We start from the raw sequence: 18140 nt of genomic DNA, 5'->3' as shown, positions 1-18140 counted from the left end.
GTGTTTAAATTATTTAAATATGCTGCAATGTTTTTTCGGCCATTGTAAAGCCAGAAACACATCATTCCCAATGGGTAAATGCAACATGCAATTTGATACAGACCCAGAAGGTGTAGGAGCATTAATCATTGCCTTTCCAGTTATCAAGTTAGCGACTTTCATGGTCTGTTTGAGCTCTGTTAACACTTCTTATGTTTTCCAACTGCTTTATTTTATAGCTTGTGAGTGATTAGAGCTGTTAATAACTGTGGCATTACAGTGAAGCTGCAGATAAAACCAAATAAATATTTTTAATCACAGTCGTGAAATACCAATGGAAAAAGACTCCAAAATAAGTTGTCCTCAAACTTTATTAACGTTATCCAGATGGTTAAAGGCAGCTTAAAGAACGAATTACAAAATTATTCGACACATATTTTCCCACAGAGGGAAGCATGGGGAGGTGGGTTGGGGGCGAAGGGTAGGGCTAATAAGAGGATTCTTGAAAAACAAACACTTTAATGGGGCGATTACTTTGCAGATTTGCACTTTAGAATAAAACATTAAACATACTTCATTCAAGACTTTTCAATCGCACTTGTACTTCTTGACTTATTTACATAGTTTCCAAGGACTGTGTGGTGGTGGACGGGCAGATTACAATTTTTTGATGATCTAAAGAAAGATACACAGACTTCATTACTGAGCCACACATGGACATTTTTGTTTCTTCTTTTCTACATTACTGCAAAATATCTACTTCCTTTGCTCCCTTAAATATCTATTCCCTACATCCTGGCAAAGACACAATGGGCTGAATGGTCACCTTTCTGTGCTATAAATTTCCTATGCCTCCAACATGACTAGAGTGTGAGCTCAATGACCGGTTCCCAGGTCTCTATTAATGCTGCTCTGAATTTCCAAAGAGTGGATGCCCATGGGTGATCTATTTACTCCTGCAACCTTCTTGCAGGACCTTTGGTCCTGATGGCACACGCCAATTAAGGTAATGGAGATGTCCATGAAACATCATCTACCACAATGTAACAGCATCACGGTATCCAAGTCAACTGGGGTCCAATGTTAATAAAATGTGAGGCTGGACGAACACAGCAGGCCAAGCAGCATCTCAGGAGCACAAAAGCTGACGTTTCGGGCCTAGACCCTTCATCAGAGAGGGGGATGGGGGGAGGGAACTGGAATAAATAGGGAGAGAGGGGGAGGCGGACCGAAGATGGAGAGTAAAGAAGATAGGTGGAGAGAGTGTAGGTGGGGAGGTAGGGAGGGGATAGGTCAGTCCAGGGAAGACGGACAGGTCAAGGAGGTGGGATGAGGTTAGTAGGTAGCGGGGGGTGCGGCTTGGGGTGGGAGGAAGGGATGGGTGAGAGGAAGAACCGGTTAGGGAGGCAGAGACAGGTTGGACTGGTTTTGGGATGCAATGTTAATATTTTGTTTTCTCTCATCTACCAATAGTCCCGACTTAATTCCTATTTATACCGTTGAGTCATGCCGGATCATTAAGGTTCAATCTACATCTACCATTTTGTCCCACTATGAGTGAGTCACTTTTTAAGTTGTAAACTCTATGTCAGCCAACTGCCCTCTCCCAGGCTATTCCAATGTTTATTATTTATTTTAGCGTAGGTATTTCATCCTGTTCTCTCCTTTTAGATATCCCCAAAGATTATATCATGCTCCATCTGAAGGTTTATATTTTCCTTTCTCTGACTTTATATTTATATTTCCTTATGATTTATCTTTTATCTGTAACCATCTGTCTCCACCAAAACATCTTCCCCAGAATTCAGTAAGTGGTGAATTATGTCAGCAACAGAATGGAGAATTGGTTGATCAGTCTAGGCCACATAATAGAATGCCAGCAACAGAAAATCCTGCCAATGACGGCAGTATCACAAGCAGGGGACTAAAACTCATCAATACCACTAAATAATCAGTTAGCAACACCAGCTCGAAAATAACATTGAAATCCATAGGTTTTCAGCAATGCCTGTTTATATGAATTGTTGCTGTGATCAACTATGTTAAAACATTCAAAGCTTCCCACAGTATACTCTCTAGGAAAATGCACTACACCATTCGATACCGAACCAGAAGGCTTGTTCCTATGAGTTTGATGCTCCTAGCCAGATTAGAATATCGTAGTTGCTATCTTGCCATCCCTGATAGAATGCATGTTTTGGGGCTTAGCTGATGTAGGCATGATTGGCATTGGGCATTGAGCATCCATGATGGAATAACCGACCATCAAGGGTCAGGGTAGGTCACACTTAATGACTACCACTTGAACCAAGTGCTAGGGAATTGTCATTGCCATTGGCATGGCGTGGTTGCAAAATCAGAATTGTTGCCAATTAACCATTATCAAATAATTAGATAATAAGTATATTCCAACATCTCAAAATATTCCTTTAGAGTTTTCAAATCAATGCCATGTATTGGATGAAATATAACTTAGTGCTATATAAGTTTCACCATTTTACATTCAGATGTATAATTGATATGCTATCCATTTGAAAGATGGCACATGTGCTGAGTGTTTTTATTCATCCACAGTCTGATCACCAGCTTTTGTATGCAATGGCCGCAAACCTAATTATTTCATTCCTACTGGAAAAACAAAAATCAACAAAAATAGATGCCACACTTTTGGGTTTTAATTGGATTGATGCCATCCAGTACCTGGTCACACTTAAGCTGATGTCCCTCCTTTCCACTCAGGTCAGCAAAGTGCTATGAATGTAAGGGTAAGCTTTGGATAATCAGATCTTTGATCGCGATCTCAGTCGCAGTGCATTTAAGTAACAGTAATGGTTTAATGGGGGTGGAGGGGAGTGTAGTCAACAACCAGGTTGCCTCAGGTCTCCACTGGCATTGTCTGTAATGACTGAGGGGATGTGTCATTGTCCTTCCAATTGTATGAGCTGAATGTTGGGCTCCTGTGGCTGACCTTTGTCAGCAGAGTGTGCCTCTTAATGCTGGTTTCTGAATCTTCCTTCTTCAGCTTTCGGGTAATTTTGTGGCAACAGGGAAAAACATGGATGATATCGCTCAGGAGGTGGCCACTGAAGAACATGTAGATCCATGGGTTGCAGCAGCTGTTCAGACTTCCAAGCAGCATGGTGAGGGTAAATGCAGTGTCTGTAGAATCTGCAAAGCACAGCAACAAAAGTCATTAATCTTGGCTTGGATATCATTAAAGCAGTGTCCAATATGCCCACCCATCAATGTATCTCGAAGCATTGAAATTTGGAGCATGAGTAGGCCACTCAGTGCGTTGAGCATGTTCTGCCATTCAATAGGAACTGTTTCCACTGGTTGGAGATTCTAGAACTGGGGACGGGTATAGTCTGAGAATTAGGGCCAGACCGTTCAAGAAGAAGCACTTCTACACACAAAGGATGGGAGAGGTTTGGAACTCCACAAACCACAGTTGATGCAGTAATCAGCCAGTTTCCTTTTAAATCTGAGATAGATAATTTTTTGTTAAGCAAAGATATTAAGGGATATGGGCCAAAGGCAGATGTATGTAGTTAGGCCACAGAACAGCCGTGATACACTGAACGGCAGAACAGAGTTGATGGGATGAGTGGCCTACTCTTGCTCCTATGAATCATAGATGATCTGACAATCCTCAACTGCACTTTCCTACCTTTACTCCATAACCCTTGATTCCCTTCCTGATTAAAAATCTGTCTATCTCAACCTTGAATACATTTAATGGCCCAGTCTCTGCTGCTTTCCGTAGGAAAGAGTTCCAGATTCAATACCCTGTGACAGAAGGAATTCCTCCTCATTTCTGGCTTAAATGGAAGAATTCCTTACTTTGAGATTATGAGATGAGAGTGACTTACTCAAAAAGAAGTTGTTGAGATGGCGAAGGTGAAGCCAAGAAGCATTTAAGGGATAAAGCAGCACATGATTATACTGATAGGTTGAGATAAAGAGGGGTTTGAGAAGGTTTGTGTTGAGCACAAGCGAAAAGCTGAGCCCAATAGTCTTTTCCTGAGCTGTACGTTCCCTGCAGTTCTATGATCTACATGAACAATAATGCCATGTAAAAGGAAACAGTCTAATTCCGCTTACATAAGACCTAGCCCCTGGCTCAACAAGTTTGTTCAGTGAGCGACAAATATGCAGAGAGCAGTGCGCTCATGGTTCAGGCTCCAGTCTGGAAATAAGGTGCTTGGCTGTTTGCTGAGCCTCTGTGCAGTGAAAGAAACAAGGGAAGATTTTGCGTGCGAGCTCTTCTGATGCAGGGTCAATATTGTCCTGTTAAGTTAGAAAGAATACTGAAGTATTGATAGGTCCGATTTCTCTAGGAAGGTGAAGAAAGTTTCAGAGTCAATGCTGCTCCATCAGCTGATCTCAGTGAGGGATAGAGGAGAGTCTTATAGCATGGAAACAGACCAACCAAGTTTCCCAAATCAAACTAGCCTCATTTGCCAACATCTGACCTGTATGCCTCGAAAATTTTCCAAATCATATACCTGTCCAAATTTCTTTCCTTTGGTAGTTCATTCTATATACACACCACCCTCTGTGTGAAAAAGTTGCCCCTCAGGTCCCTTTCAAATCTTTCCCCTCTCACCTCAAAACTATGCCATCCAGTTTTGAATTCCCTTACACTGGGGAAAAGACCTTGGCTATTCACCTTGTCTATGCCCCTCATGATTGTATAAACCGCTAGAAGGTCACCCCTTGATTCCTACATTCTAGGGAAAACACCCAAGCCAATCCAGCCTCTCCTTATAATTTAAACCCTCCAGTCCTGATAACATTCTTGTCAATCTTTTCTGCACCTTTTCCAATTTACTGATATTCTTCCTACAGCAGGGTGACCAGAACTGGACACAGTACTCCAAAAGTGGTCTCACCAATGTCTTGTACAGCCATAACATGATATCCCAACTCCTATACTCAACGTTCTGTCCAACCAAGACAAGCAAGCCAAAACGCCTCCCTCACCACCCTGTCCACCTTCAAAGGCCACTTTCAAAGAATTCTTGGCTCTTGTTCATTCACCCTTAATTATCAACACATGCCATTGAAGAACGTCAGAACAGTGGGTTTAATGTGAATCATATTCAAATCCGACAAGCTTAAACGTTCAGCTAAAATGTAAAAATGCACGATGCACTACACAGAGAGACTTAAAATGGGAGGTAGACCTAAACAGGGAGTTGCCTAGGGGCTCTCACAGGCTGGAAGAGATCGTTCAGCAAAAAATAATCTTTCCAGCTGCATTCAGTCTCGTCTGTGCTACAGGAATAAAAACATTTTTAGAAAGGGGATGAAGTACAAAAGTAGGAGTAAGTGCAAACTCTAGTTTCACCTAGTTTGTGACCCTCTGTTTTTAGAAACAAAGGGTAGAGGTGGCCAATTTTGCATCTACAGGAATGAGGCAGGGTAAAGGCAGTTAGATAGTCATAGAGTCATTTAACACAGAAAGAGGCCCTTCAGCCCACATGCCTATACCGACATGACGGAGATAGTCAAAGTGTGGACAGACCTGACAAAGAAGCCTGAGGAACAAGAAGCAGAGGAGGATTATTTATGTGGTTCATTCAGCTGGACATGTTTTAAAAGACACATGTGAACCCTAACAGGCCGAGGAAACTAAATTGGCCTCTGAAAACTTCTGGCGAGGACAAGAAAATCAGCCAAAGTTTCCATTGGAGATATCGGTTGTAATACCTATTGATATTGTAAATAGGAGAATGATAGATGAAGACAGAACAAGGCTAGATTAAGTATTTCAAGACTGGTATTCACAGTCAAGGTTCAGATAAGACTCATGGTCAATTGGGTGAGACACCAGACAGTGTCTTGGAGCAGAATGTTTTAGGAGTCTGGGTGATGTGGACTATGGTGAGATGTGCGGCAGAATTGGGCACAAAGTCCAGCAATACCCATCTTGGCATCAGTGAAGGTTGCTCCATCCTTTACGTTTCTTATAAGCAGAGAGTCGAGATTCTCGCGAGGCAGAAGCAAGTTGCCATTTCAGGGGCTTTACTGCTTGTTAAAACGTCCTATTGCCATCACAAACTGCTCTATTAATAATCAACTTTCTATCTCACCAAACTTACTAAACAAGTTCAAGGTCAAGAAACCGCGGCATGGAAACCAGAATGGAGGCACGGCATAGTCAGCTCACTGCTTGATCTGAATGACCTCCAACAAATTGCAACCCAGGTTATGCCATGTGGGCACCACCTGCACACACTCCCTTTATTGATGAATATTGGCATCTGCCATCTGTCAACCTAGCACCATCACCATGTCATCTCTGATATATTGGCAGGACCCCCTAGAAGCAGGAGATACTAGCAAACAGCAGTGAAGGCCTGCCTTGGGGACATTTTGCATGCAGGGGCAGGCACCTGTTCAAAGAATAGACTGAGCTAAATCTCAGGGGTGCATGCCCGCTCTCTTAGTGCTCACTCACTTTGAATCTTAGATTCAGATTTATTTAATATTGTCACTTGTACCCAGGTACAGTGAAATGTGTATAATGTCACCACGTTCTGGCACCACCTTGGATCACAGAATAAATTACTGAAAAAAATTGCATAAATGGTGGAATACTGAATAAATTGATATTGCACTGACATTACTTGGGCTGAAACAACTTCAAAAGTTCATCTCTCCCTGTCTGTAGACTTCACTCTATCTATTACTTCAGTTGCCACCGTCTGACATTATCCCCAGGCTCTGGCGCTCCTTTCCCGTCACCTCTGAGCTGGAGACTGTCCCACATTCCTCCGATGCTGGACATTGACAGATAGGTCTTGCCTTCAAGTCAAGCAATGGTCTCCTGGCTTCGAGTCGCCGGGTGTGGGCCCTGGCTTGCCTTCCAATGCCGCCACCCAAGATGGAGGGATAATGGAGATACTTCCACAGGAGGACACCAGGAGGAGATCCCAGGTCAACCAAAACCCAGAAAAACCCTGCTTGCATCTTTCTAGCACCAGCCTTGCCTTGCTGCCAACTAGCACAATTACACAGCCAAGCAACTTGCCCTGCTGGTCAGCAGTCCTCAGTCAAGGGAGTGGACAGCTTGCCATGGGGACATACCAATCTCAGACAACACTCCATTTCCCAGCAGCTTATGCCGTAAACACATTGCATATGCAGCAAGCAGGCAGCCACGTCTCAAAGTGTTTCTCACTGAAATCCATGAGGCACCTATCAGTCAGGGGGTCCCTGCACAGTAAGTCAAGGGCACCCTCTGATACCAGTCCAAAGGATTGGACATGGTTTGGACACAATTCAAGATGATCTTGGTCAGGGGGTCAGTGCCTCTGTAGTCCAGGGAGCAGATCATGGTCAGTCCTATGGGTCTGTAGCAGCCAGTCTGGGATAGAGCACATACAGACCAGGAAATGTGCATCCATCAGCCAGGGGTCAGGGCACTGCTCATCCAGGATTGTCTGATCAGGTTCTGCAAGAATCATGATCAGTCTGTTGGGCCCACCCACAGAAACTAAGGAGCAAGGGAGGTGGTGGAGAGACAAGGGCAGGTGTTGCTGTGGGAATGACATGAGGCAGGTCAGCCTTCGGAGCTAGAAGATGCGGGCTCTGGGGAAGGGGCAATTACAATTTTAAAGGAGGCAACAATATTTGCAACACAGGGATGCAGTAAAGTGTGCCGGGAAAGGAGGAATGTAGGAGGGGCTCATCAGCACTCAGGAATACCCTGGCTTCAAAGGGTGGGCAGTGCGTGACCACACCTGACATGGTCACCTTATGTGAGGGGCTGGGTGGAAGATGTAGGCAGGGTGCAGGGCAATGTCGCTGGGATGATCAGGGACCTAGAAGTCTATGAGGTTTATAGGTTGGCCTATTAGCAAGGAGATGTGGCTATTCAGGGGCTAATCAATACACATGGGTGGAATCTGGAAGTCACTTGCTGAGGAACACTCTGATATCCTTCCATCTTGCTGAAAATCAAAAGTGTGCAATGGGCGAGAAAATGGTAGTAACCACGGCCCCAGAATGGGGCGGGTCAGTGACTGAACCTCGTTTGTGACCGTGACATGATGCCGGATGGTGTAACAATGTCTTTTGGGCCTGCACAGATTTGGGGTATTCCATTCAGCAGTTGATAACTTTCCTGGGAGCAAAAACTATAATTGCAGGAAGAAGGTGCTCAGTAGATGTACTGAGGACTTGTGCCCAATTTGCTGAAAATGCTGCCATTCCTCTCATTGTCATAGATAGCAAGGGCTGGGTGACTTCGGACTGGATTGGCAGAAACTGTGTCTGAGATTCCACTGAAATGATAGCGACTCCATTTCTCCTTCAGCCTACTTTATTTCTTACTGCATGTACAGAGAAAGGGCCATCTCATCAGTTAGTTCTTGTGGCGCAGATTTAAACCTTGGAACGTCAATGGCTCTTGTAGAACTTCAAATTCTTAGCAACTTCCATCTGTTGTTAATTTTAAAGCCATACCTACTGTATGCATGGATCAATCTAATATTACAGTTAATTAAGTCACAGAGCTATCAGGAGAACATCACTAGCCTGCATACACAGGGCATACTTTACTAAAATGAAAACAAAAGAAAGGACAGCACATCAGGAACAGGTCCTTTGGCACACCAAGCCTGCGCAAACACATAATGTCTGTCTAAAGTAAAAATATTTTACTTCTTTGTAGTCCATATCCATTTATTCCATACTTATCCATCTATCTGTCAAGATGCCTTTTAAATGTTCCTATTGTATCTGCTTCTCTCACCCCATCTGGTAGTGCATTCCGGGCACTGGAAAAGTGGGTAATGTTTGGAACTAAGCCTTCATAGAAGTGAATATGCCCATGAAAGGAAACTTACATTTGTACAGCACCTTTCACAAACACAAAACATATGAAAATGTTTCATTGCTTGACATGCACTTGCAGTTATTACATAGTGTTCACTCAGCACACAGCAAGGCGAGCAACCAGCTTGGCAATTGTTGATAGTTGAAGGATTAGCATGATCATAACAGCGGGAAAACCTTTACATCCGCCAGAACAATCAGAAAGTCATCTGAAAGAAAATGGAGCACTCCTCAATAGTGTAAAGTGACAGCTTAGATTTCACACTCCAGTCCACAAGTGGGTATTTGAACCTATGCTATCCTGACTAAGTAATGAGAGGGTTAATATTTGAACCAAACTGATACCTGTCACCTCACTGTTGTATTGGGGGTTGTTTCGCCTGGGAAGGATAACATTTGCAAGTGCTCACTTATATGCAGTGCAGCATTAATCTAAAAAGCAAAACATCTAAAAATGCAATTACAAAATTAATAGCAAAGTTATAAGCACTTCTTACTTAGCTTGAGCTCCCATTATGAATTTAATGTAACTGGCTCCAGCTATTTTATGTGTTTCTTGCTTTTTTAAAAAAAAACATTTAAATAGTTGTTTCAACCTGTAAATTTTCTACTCTCCCAAGAGAACCCTCAAAACAACTGGACCCAAGTTGTCTGAAAATTAGCTCCAAATTCCTCCAAGACTGAAGATTGGCATCATGTCATGGCAACAATTCAGAAGCTAATAAAAAAAATTGGGAATACAGATGGAAAGTTAACAAGGAACTGCCGTAATTCCCATGAATCTTTCTCATAAAACTGAGTAAATGCCAACTTGTTTATTGCACAGAGGTGTGAATTCCTAACAGATATGTGTTTTTAACGTTATCCAGAATATTTGTCAGTATGATCGGGTGGAACTTCAGTAGCGCTTAGAAAAAAAACACTTTTCATTCCATCTGGGAAATGTGTGGAAAGAACAGACCACTTTTGGAATATTGCATTCAATTCTGGTCTCCCTGCTATAGAAAGGATGTTGTCAAGCTTGAAAGGGCTCAGATAAGATTTACAAGGATGTTGTCAGGGATTGAGGGTTTGAGCTATAGAGAGAGGCTAAATGGGCTGGGGCTATTTTCCCTGGAGTGTCAGAAGCTGAGGGGTGACCTTTTAGAGATTTATAAAATCATGTGGGGCATGGTTAGGGTAAATAGGCAAGATCTTTTCTCCAGGGTAGCAGAGCCCAAAGCTAGAGGTTTAAGGTGAGAGGGAAAAGATTTAAAAGAGACCTGAGGGGTATTTTTTCATGCAGAGGGTTGTGCGAGTATGGAATGAGCTGCTAGAGGAAGTGATGGAGGCTGGTACAATTACAACATTTAAAAGGCATCTGGATGGGTAAATGAATGGGGTGGAGGATGATGGTTTAGAGGGATATCAGCCAAATGCTGGCAAATGGGACCTGATTAATTTAGGATGGCTGGTCAGCATGGGTAAGTTGGGCCAAAGGGTCTGTTTCTGTGCTGTACAGCTCTATGACTCTATTACTGTAAAATGATACTCTGGAACTGATACACCTGACATTTCAAATTGCTGCTGACATGGTAAGGATCTGAACATGCTCCAGGTGGAGTTAATTCTTGGTTTTTTCGGCAAACACAAGACACCAAATTATTACAGAGATAGTAGGAACTGCCGATGCTGGAGAATCTGAGATAACACAGTGTGAAGCTGGATGAACACAGCAGGCCAAGCAGCATCAGCGGAGGACGAAAGCTTGATGTTTTGGGTCAGGACTCTTCTTCAGAAATGGGGCAGGGAATGGGGATTCTGAAATAAATAGGGAGACAGTGGGAGGTGGATAGGAGACGGATGAAGGAGAAGATAGGGTGAGAGGAGACAGACAAGTCAAAGAGGCAGGATCCGGGTTACCCTGGGGGTACGTACACAAACTAAAAGAAAAAAGCAAAAACAAAAGAAAAACCCCGGCGATCATCTCCCTGCATGGTCCCCCTTGACCCCCTGACCAGTTGGGGAAGGCGCCAGTTGGGCCCAGTTACCAGATAGGGCCCTTTTTTCTATTCTGGATGAGGGGGTTTCATACGGTGGTCTTTCCCCACCGCGCCTTGGCGGCAGCTGCCCCAAGCTTTAGCGCGTCCCTCAGCAAGTAGTCCTGGACCTTGGAGTGCGCCAGTCTGCAACACTCGGTCAGGGCCAGTTCTTTCAGCTGGAAGACCAGCAAGTAACATCTTCTCTTTGTTTTTATTTGAAAAAAATATACTTTATTCATAGAATGTACAAAAAGTAAAACATTTATACACCTACCCAGTCATGCAAGCTGCTCCGGGTTACCCAAGGGGTACATACACCAACTAAAGAAAAAAACAAAACAAAGAAAAAAACAAAGCAAAGAAAATACCCCGGCAGTCGTCTCCCCGCACAGTCCCCTTTGGCTCCCTGACCAGTTGGGGAAGGCGCCACCTGGGCCCAGTTACCAGATAGGGCCCTTTTTTCTATTCTGGTTGAGGGGTTTGTTTCATACGGTGGTCTTTCCCCACCGCGCCTTGGCAGCAGCTGCCCCAAGATTTAGCGCGTCCCTCAGCACATTGTCCTGGACCTCGGAGTGCGACAGTCTGCAACACTCGGTCAGGGCCAGTTCTTTCAGCTGGAAGACCAGCAAGTAACATCTTCCCAGCATAATCAGGTAAGGCTAAGTTAGCTACAGTTGTGCCAAAAACTCTGAGGTCCTATCTCACTGAAATAAAATAAACGAAACTGAACTTCTTGTTTTGCATATTACTTATTTAAGTTATTTTCACGAGTGGATTTTCTTTCATACTTTTGGTTTCTGATTTCCCACTTGGCCTTTTTCAATGATTGTTAGCTTTTATGATTTCTTTGGCTATATTCCACCAATTATTACTAATGACATGACCTGAAAGTTTGTTCCTAGGAGTCTCATCGTGCAACTAGGTTGTCAGTTCACTACACTTTCTTTTAAAGCCATCATCATTGCACAAGGACACTTTGTTCTTCCATCCAGGTGGATTCTTGATATTGAGTAATATTTGCTCCTGCTCTTGCTAACTAGGTTGATCCCTGTGGCTGTTTTAATGATATTAACTGCACGGGCTTTTATAATTAATGTATTATGCACTGTAATGAAGGAGAAAAAAATGTATTTCATTTACAGAGCAACTAGGAGTGCTTTATGAAATAATTTAAGTATACTCACTGTTGTAATGCAGGAAACGTGGCAGCTGTGTATAGCAAAGTTCTATAAATAGTCAGTTGGTAACAACTGGATCATCTTTTTTAGCAATATTGGTTGAGGGAAAAATACTAGCAAAACTAATCGAAGCTACTTCTCTGCCAATAGTGCCATGGAATCATGAACAGACATCCAAGAGGGAAGACAGGGTCATTGCTTAACATCACACTAAAGGATGGAGCCTCTGAGCATGCGACGCTTCCTCAGTATTTAAACAGGACTTTCAACTCAAATTATGCACATCAACCTCTAAATTGCAGCTTCAACACATAACCTTCTTTTTTTTGTTCCAGAATGTGAACATCACTGGCTAGGTCAGCAGTTATTGTCCATTCATAAGTGCCCTGGAGAAGATGGTGGGGCTGTAGTGGTATAGTGGTATTGTTCTGCCTCTGAGCCAGGAAGCCCAGGTTCAGAGATAACACAGTGTGAAGCTGGATGAAGACAGCGGGCCAAGCAGCATCAGAGGAACAGAAAAGCTTGATGTTTCGGGTTGGGACCCTTCTTCAGAAAAGAAGGTTCAGTCCAGGTTCAGATTCCACTTGACCCAGAGTGTGTGAACAGGTTGATTTAAAAAAAAACTAAATGCTTGTATTGTAACTGCACTCAAACAGTTTGGCCAAGGCTACAGTACTATTGCCAAAATTAGGCAGGGCCTGATGCCTTTGCTGGATTCAATGCATTCAGCCATTTCTCGGTATCATATGGTGTCAATTCATTGAAGACACTGATGCTGTGGACGTCAGCAGGAGGCTGGGATGGATTCATATAGCATTTTTGTTAAAGATGAATGCAAATACTTCAGCGTTGTCTTATGCACTTCACCTTTGCTAATGTGATATTTGGATCCATGTCCCCAGATTGCCAACCTGCCATTCTAGATTACCAGTTTACTGACATTACCACAAAACCACCACATCTCCCATTACCTTTAAGGTATGGGGTTACCCACAGACAATTCTCTATCTCTTCTCAAAGAATATAATGTCAAAATGCTGAAACTTACAGTGTATTCAGATACAGATACAATTTTACTTTCCTTAAATATCCTGACTGAATGGATTTATCAATTTTCATTATTTTCTTTAACTTCCTGCATCAACAAATGCGGCATAATCCATGCATGACAGCTGATCTCGGAATAACTATGTCACTACTCCACCCAAATTCTTTGGTCTTAAGTGGCTTATAACTGATGGCAGCCACATTCATTAATTGTGTTAATTAATTGAAGTAAAGGGTAAAGTCTCAGAGGACCACAAGGATGCTGTCTCATTACAGAGGAGCATCTGATGATGGTTTAACTTGAGGGCCACCATGCGTCAGGTGAGCGGAGAGGTTGAGAAGGCAGGACCTTCACAATTAATTGAAAGAGTTGATTGCTGCAAAATGGAAATATCAGTTCTACAGATTGCAATTTAACCAGTACTTTTTCACAAAAAAATTACTCCATCTCCTTCAGAGTCCTCCGTTACCCACAGCTGGCATCGATTTGACACATTTATCATATCTAATCTCATCTGTTTGCCTTCTTGTTACGACTTGATGTCATATTTATCTCTCTCTTGTCCCTTGCTCCGAGTCCTACATTTAGTGATTCCAGTAAATGATTTACTGAGTTAACTGGCAATTCTTGTAAAGCAAAATTATTCCCGCAAAAAGAAGTAGGATTCTGAAGTTCTCTGCCTAAAAGCTTTGAAATTGGAGCTTGCAAAACTGAGATGGATGGACTGTTTTGAAGAAGGGTCACTGGACCCAAAATGTTCCCTATGATTTCTCTCCACAGATACTGTCAGGCCTGTTGAGATTCTCCAGCAAGTTCTGTTCTTGTTTTGAATAGATTGTTGTTGGGTAAGTTTTTCGAGAGCTTTCAGAGCTAAAGCAGATAAATGGAGTTGCACTGCCGATCAGCCATGATCGATTTGAATGCTAGTAGAGGCTTGAGGGACTAAATGCCCTGCTCCTGTTCTTGCATTTGTGGCTTCATCAGTGAGTTTCCATCAACCACAAAGAAACATACTGCATGACCATCATCTTATTTAGGCATAGAAAACAATCATTAATGGGTCACATCAATGCGGATTCTGGCCTGATACAGAACAACTGCAATTCCAAGTCACTATTTAGGGGAAGTGTGAGACATCATAGAGGAGGGAGTTTAATATGGCTTGGATTTCACACAGACTGGAATGGTTACACATTTCAATCATTAAATAAGTAAGGTACAAAGATCTCACCCATTCCTTGCATTGTGATATATTGGATGAGTAAACCAGAGTTTTAGATTAACTACCTGGAGGGATCAAGTCCCACACACAGTTTGAGCATTTAAATTCACATAATTGTCCAATTATAGAATAAAAAAAGGAAACAATCTTTGCAATAGGGATTATGAATCAAACAGGTTGTGGAGAACCCATCCGTTCTCTAATGTTCTTCAGGAAGGAATTCTGTCGTCCTTACTTAGACTGGCCTTTATGTGACTCCAGCTGAGAACAATATGGTTGAATCTTAATTGTTAAGTTTGTCTATTTTAATCTAGAAGGTAGCTCACCAGCACCTTTTCAAGTGCAATTAGGGATGTGCGTAAATGTTGGTTTTGCTAGCATCATCCATGTCTTAGGAATTAATAAAAAAAAGATTCCTACTGTCAACAAAGATCCAACAGAACAGATGTATCTTCGTTTACGTTTGCCTGCACAGTCTGCGCGTATTTAATTATACAGACATAAGAATTTTGGCTTTTCGTAAGTTCAATACAGTGCACCACAGAACCAGCAGCATAACCCCAATGTGGACAAGTTTCCACTGCTCTAAAGTAAGGACCAATTTCAAGTACAAAAACTAAATATAAAAACGAACCACTATTTTTTCCCTGTTATTAGAATTCTATAATCTCACTGACAAATCCCAGCCATGAAGTAAGATAGTAGGCATTTGCCTCCAGGTAATGAACAAATTTAATTGTCAATCACTCGAGGGAAAGTCTGTTATCAACAACTTAATGTTAATGTAATAAAGCAACTAACAGTGTTTCACAGGAGCACTGTGAAACAAAATATGACAACAAAAAATGACATCGTTAAGATTCAAGGGTAGATGACCACAAAGCCCTATTAAACGTGTTATCAGGCGCGTCTTAAAGGAGGACAGTGAGGTAGAGAGATTGGATTGCCACAATTCGCCGAAGCTCAGGGTTTAAGGTCCTGGAACAATGCTATCAATGGTGGAGTAGTTAGAATCACGAATACGCAAGAGGCCAGATCCGGAGGAACGCAAAGATGTCGGAGGTTTGTGCCGCTGGAGGAGACAGCAGAGACGGGGACGGCTGCCGGAATTTAGAAACAAGGATGAGAATTTTAAAATCAAGATGTTGTTTGATCAGAAGCCAGTTTAGACAAGTCAGCACCCGAGTGAAGGCTAAACAGGACTTGACAGTTTTGACAGGAGCAGTACAGTTTTGAATGAGCTCAAGTTTACATTGTGCAGAATGCAGAACAGCAGCCAGGAAAGAAAGCAAGTCTCGAGTTTATAAAGGCGGTGTTTCAGCCTCTTCACAAAATTATTACAGTTCAAATTTCAACATAGTATAGCTCATTTTCAAACGCAACTGTACATTAAATGAACATTATTAAATCCTTTCTTCAATACCAGGCATCGCTACCTTCTCATGGGCAATTAGGAATGGATTAAGGATTAAAACTAATAATCAAAGATGCTGGTCCAGCCAGTGATACTTGCACCCCGCCAAATCAATGAAACAAATCCCTCCCATAAATTTTGTTTAACTGGCAAATTCTACCATTATTATTATTAACTAATGTGCATTTGAACACTACAAGGAGTTTTAACATCTAATTATTGGTGAATGCTTAGTTAATTTTCATTAAAACGGGAAGGTGGAAAAGTCGGAGAATCCAAGAAACAATTCTGCGAAACGAATGAAATGTGAGAGATGACTCTCAGGTTAAACTCAACAGTATCTACTGGCCGAGCAGCTCTAGGTGATGGGGATCCAAAGGTTCACGTAAATAGTGTTAGTTATTTAATGTTTCCCAATCAACCTACTCAAAAACGCTGTTATACAGCTTTGGAGCAGATGGAAACAGAAACAGAATGTGCTGGAAAAGCTCAGCAGGTCTGGCAGCATCTATGAAGAAAAAAGTCCGCTGACAAAGGATCCGAAGCGTTAACTCCGATTTTCTCTTCATTGATGCTGCCAAACCTGCTGAGCTTTTCCAGCAATTCCCGTTTTTGTTCCAGAATTATAGCATTCATAGTTCTTGCGGTTTTTAGTTTGGACCATGTGGGACTCGAACCCGAATTTGCTGGCTCAGAGGAGAATACCACAATCATATCAGAAGAGCCTTCAGTTTTTTTTTCATATGTAAGCAACCTATTCATAGGTGTGATTACACCTCATTAGAGCTATAGACTCCCTACCGTGTGGAAACAGGCCCTTCGGCCCAACAAGTCCGCACCGACCCTCAGAGCATCCCACCCAGCCCCATCCCCAAATAACCCACCTAATCTACGCCTCTCTGAACACCACGGGCAATTTAGCCAATCCACCTAAGCTGCACATCTTTGGACTGTGAGAGGAAACCCTGGCAGACACGGGGAGAATGTGCAAACTCCACACAGACAGTCGCCCGAGGCTGGAATTGAACTCAGGACGCTGGTGCTGTGGGGCAGCAGTGCTATCCGCTGAGCCTCCGTGCCGGCTTGAACCCAGGCTCAGAGTTTGGGGACCCTACCGCGGTATCACAAGAGCTGTTGCAGTGTATCACTGATTCTTGAGCCTGGTCCCTGGTGGCACCTTTGAATGAGAACGGCCTGTGCCAAATGGATAACGTGTACCTACCGTCCTTGGGAGCGCTCTTGTCCCAGACAGACCACAGCTGGACGGTGAAGAAGGGGGCCCAGCACACAATATAAGCGAGGACAATCACCAGGGTCATCTTCACCGTTCGCATCTTGGCTTTGGAGATGGTGTTGACATTGCTGACCCCGGAGGTGATGAGGCCGTTCCTGAAGGAGGTGTGGGACGGAACCTTGGTCTTATACTTGACGTTCTTGAAGATGCTGTAGCAGATGCAGGTGTAACACACCAGCACGATAAGCACTGGCGCAGCGAAGACCCCCAGCGCGATCCAGGTGATGTACGCCTGGATGCCCCAGGGGAAGATGAAGCTGGCCCAGCAGTCGTAGACCCCGGAGCCCTCCTCGATCTCCCGCAGGGAGAAGATGAAGGACTGAGGGCAGCTAACGATGAAACTGCCCACCCAGGTGCCAATGATCATCAGGTAGGACCTCTGCTGCAGGGTTTTCAAGGGGTGGCAGATGGCAATGTAGCGGTCCACCGACATTATGACCATCATGTAGGTGGAGGCGAACATGCCAAAAATCTGCAGGTGCTTTACCAGGCGACAAAGGAGGTCAGGGCCCTGGAAGCGGTAGGTGATGTCCCAGATGAATTGGGGCAGGACCTGAAAGACAGCCACCGTCAAGTCTGTCAGGCTCAGGTGTTTGATGAAGAGGTGCATCTTGGAGGTCTTCCTGCGGCTCTTGCACAGAGCTAACAGCACCAACACGTTCCCCAGCACCGCCAGCACGAAGATGACCCCCAGCACCGAGATCTCGGTGCGGGCTAGCGACTCGTTCCTGCCGAACCGGTCGGTCAGGTTGGAGAGGCTGGTGGCGTTCGCTGCCGGAAGCGAGCTGGAGGTTACACTCGAGTTGCAGGAACCGACCTGGGGCTCCGGGCTGCTGCCGGCTGGAGCTTGCATCCTGCCAAACCAACAAACAAAAGCCCCACCGAAACACAACTGAACACAGAGCCCTGGGCGGGTGGGTGGGTTGAGGGGCTGCAAGGTGAGACAGCGTGAGAGAGAGACAGAGAGAGACTGGGCAGCAAAACCGACTTGGAAACTCACTCAGGCTGGGGCTGCAGATCTCACAGAGATTTACACTCCAGGGGGAGGTTAAGACATCAATCCGACTGCATCACCATGCAACTCCCACTTCTGACTTAAAAAAAACCCAAAAGTCAATGGAGGTGGTTCTTAAATTG

The 18140-nt window shown here is 43.6% G+C and overlaps 1 protein-coding gene across 1 annotated transcript; it reads right to left on the bottom strand.

Moving 5' to 3' along the window:
• Window positions 1–369: 369 nt before the first annotated feature.
• avpr1aa (arginine vasopressin receptor 1Aa) lies at window positions 370–17856 on the bottom strand. The gene is made up of 3 exons (XM_048549211.2): window positions 16932–17856; window positions 2948–3147; window positions 370–654 (listed from the first exon to the last, which is right to left on the bottom strand). The coding sequence occupies exons 1-3, from the start codon at window positions 17854–17856 to the stop codon at window positions 637–639; spliced, it is 1143 nt and encodes a 380-aa protein (XP_048405168.1). The 3' UTR covers window positions 370–636.
• Between the last annotated feature and the right edge of the window lie 284 nt (window positions 17857–18140).

The sequence above is a fragment of the Stegostoma tigrinum genome, chromosome 18 (genome assembly GCF_030684315.1).
Source record: "Stegostoma tigrinum isolate sSteTig4 chromosome 18, sSteTig4.hap1, whole genome shotgun sequence".
NCBI lineage: Eukaryota > Metazoa > Chordata > Chondrichthyes > Orectolobiformes > Stegostomatidae > Stegostoma > Stegostoma tigrinum.
The sequence above is the reverse complement of the archived record's forward strand: the minus strand, read 5'-3'. Positions and strand labels throughout refer to the sequence as shown.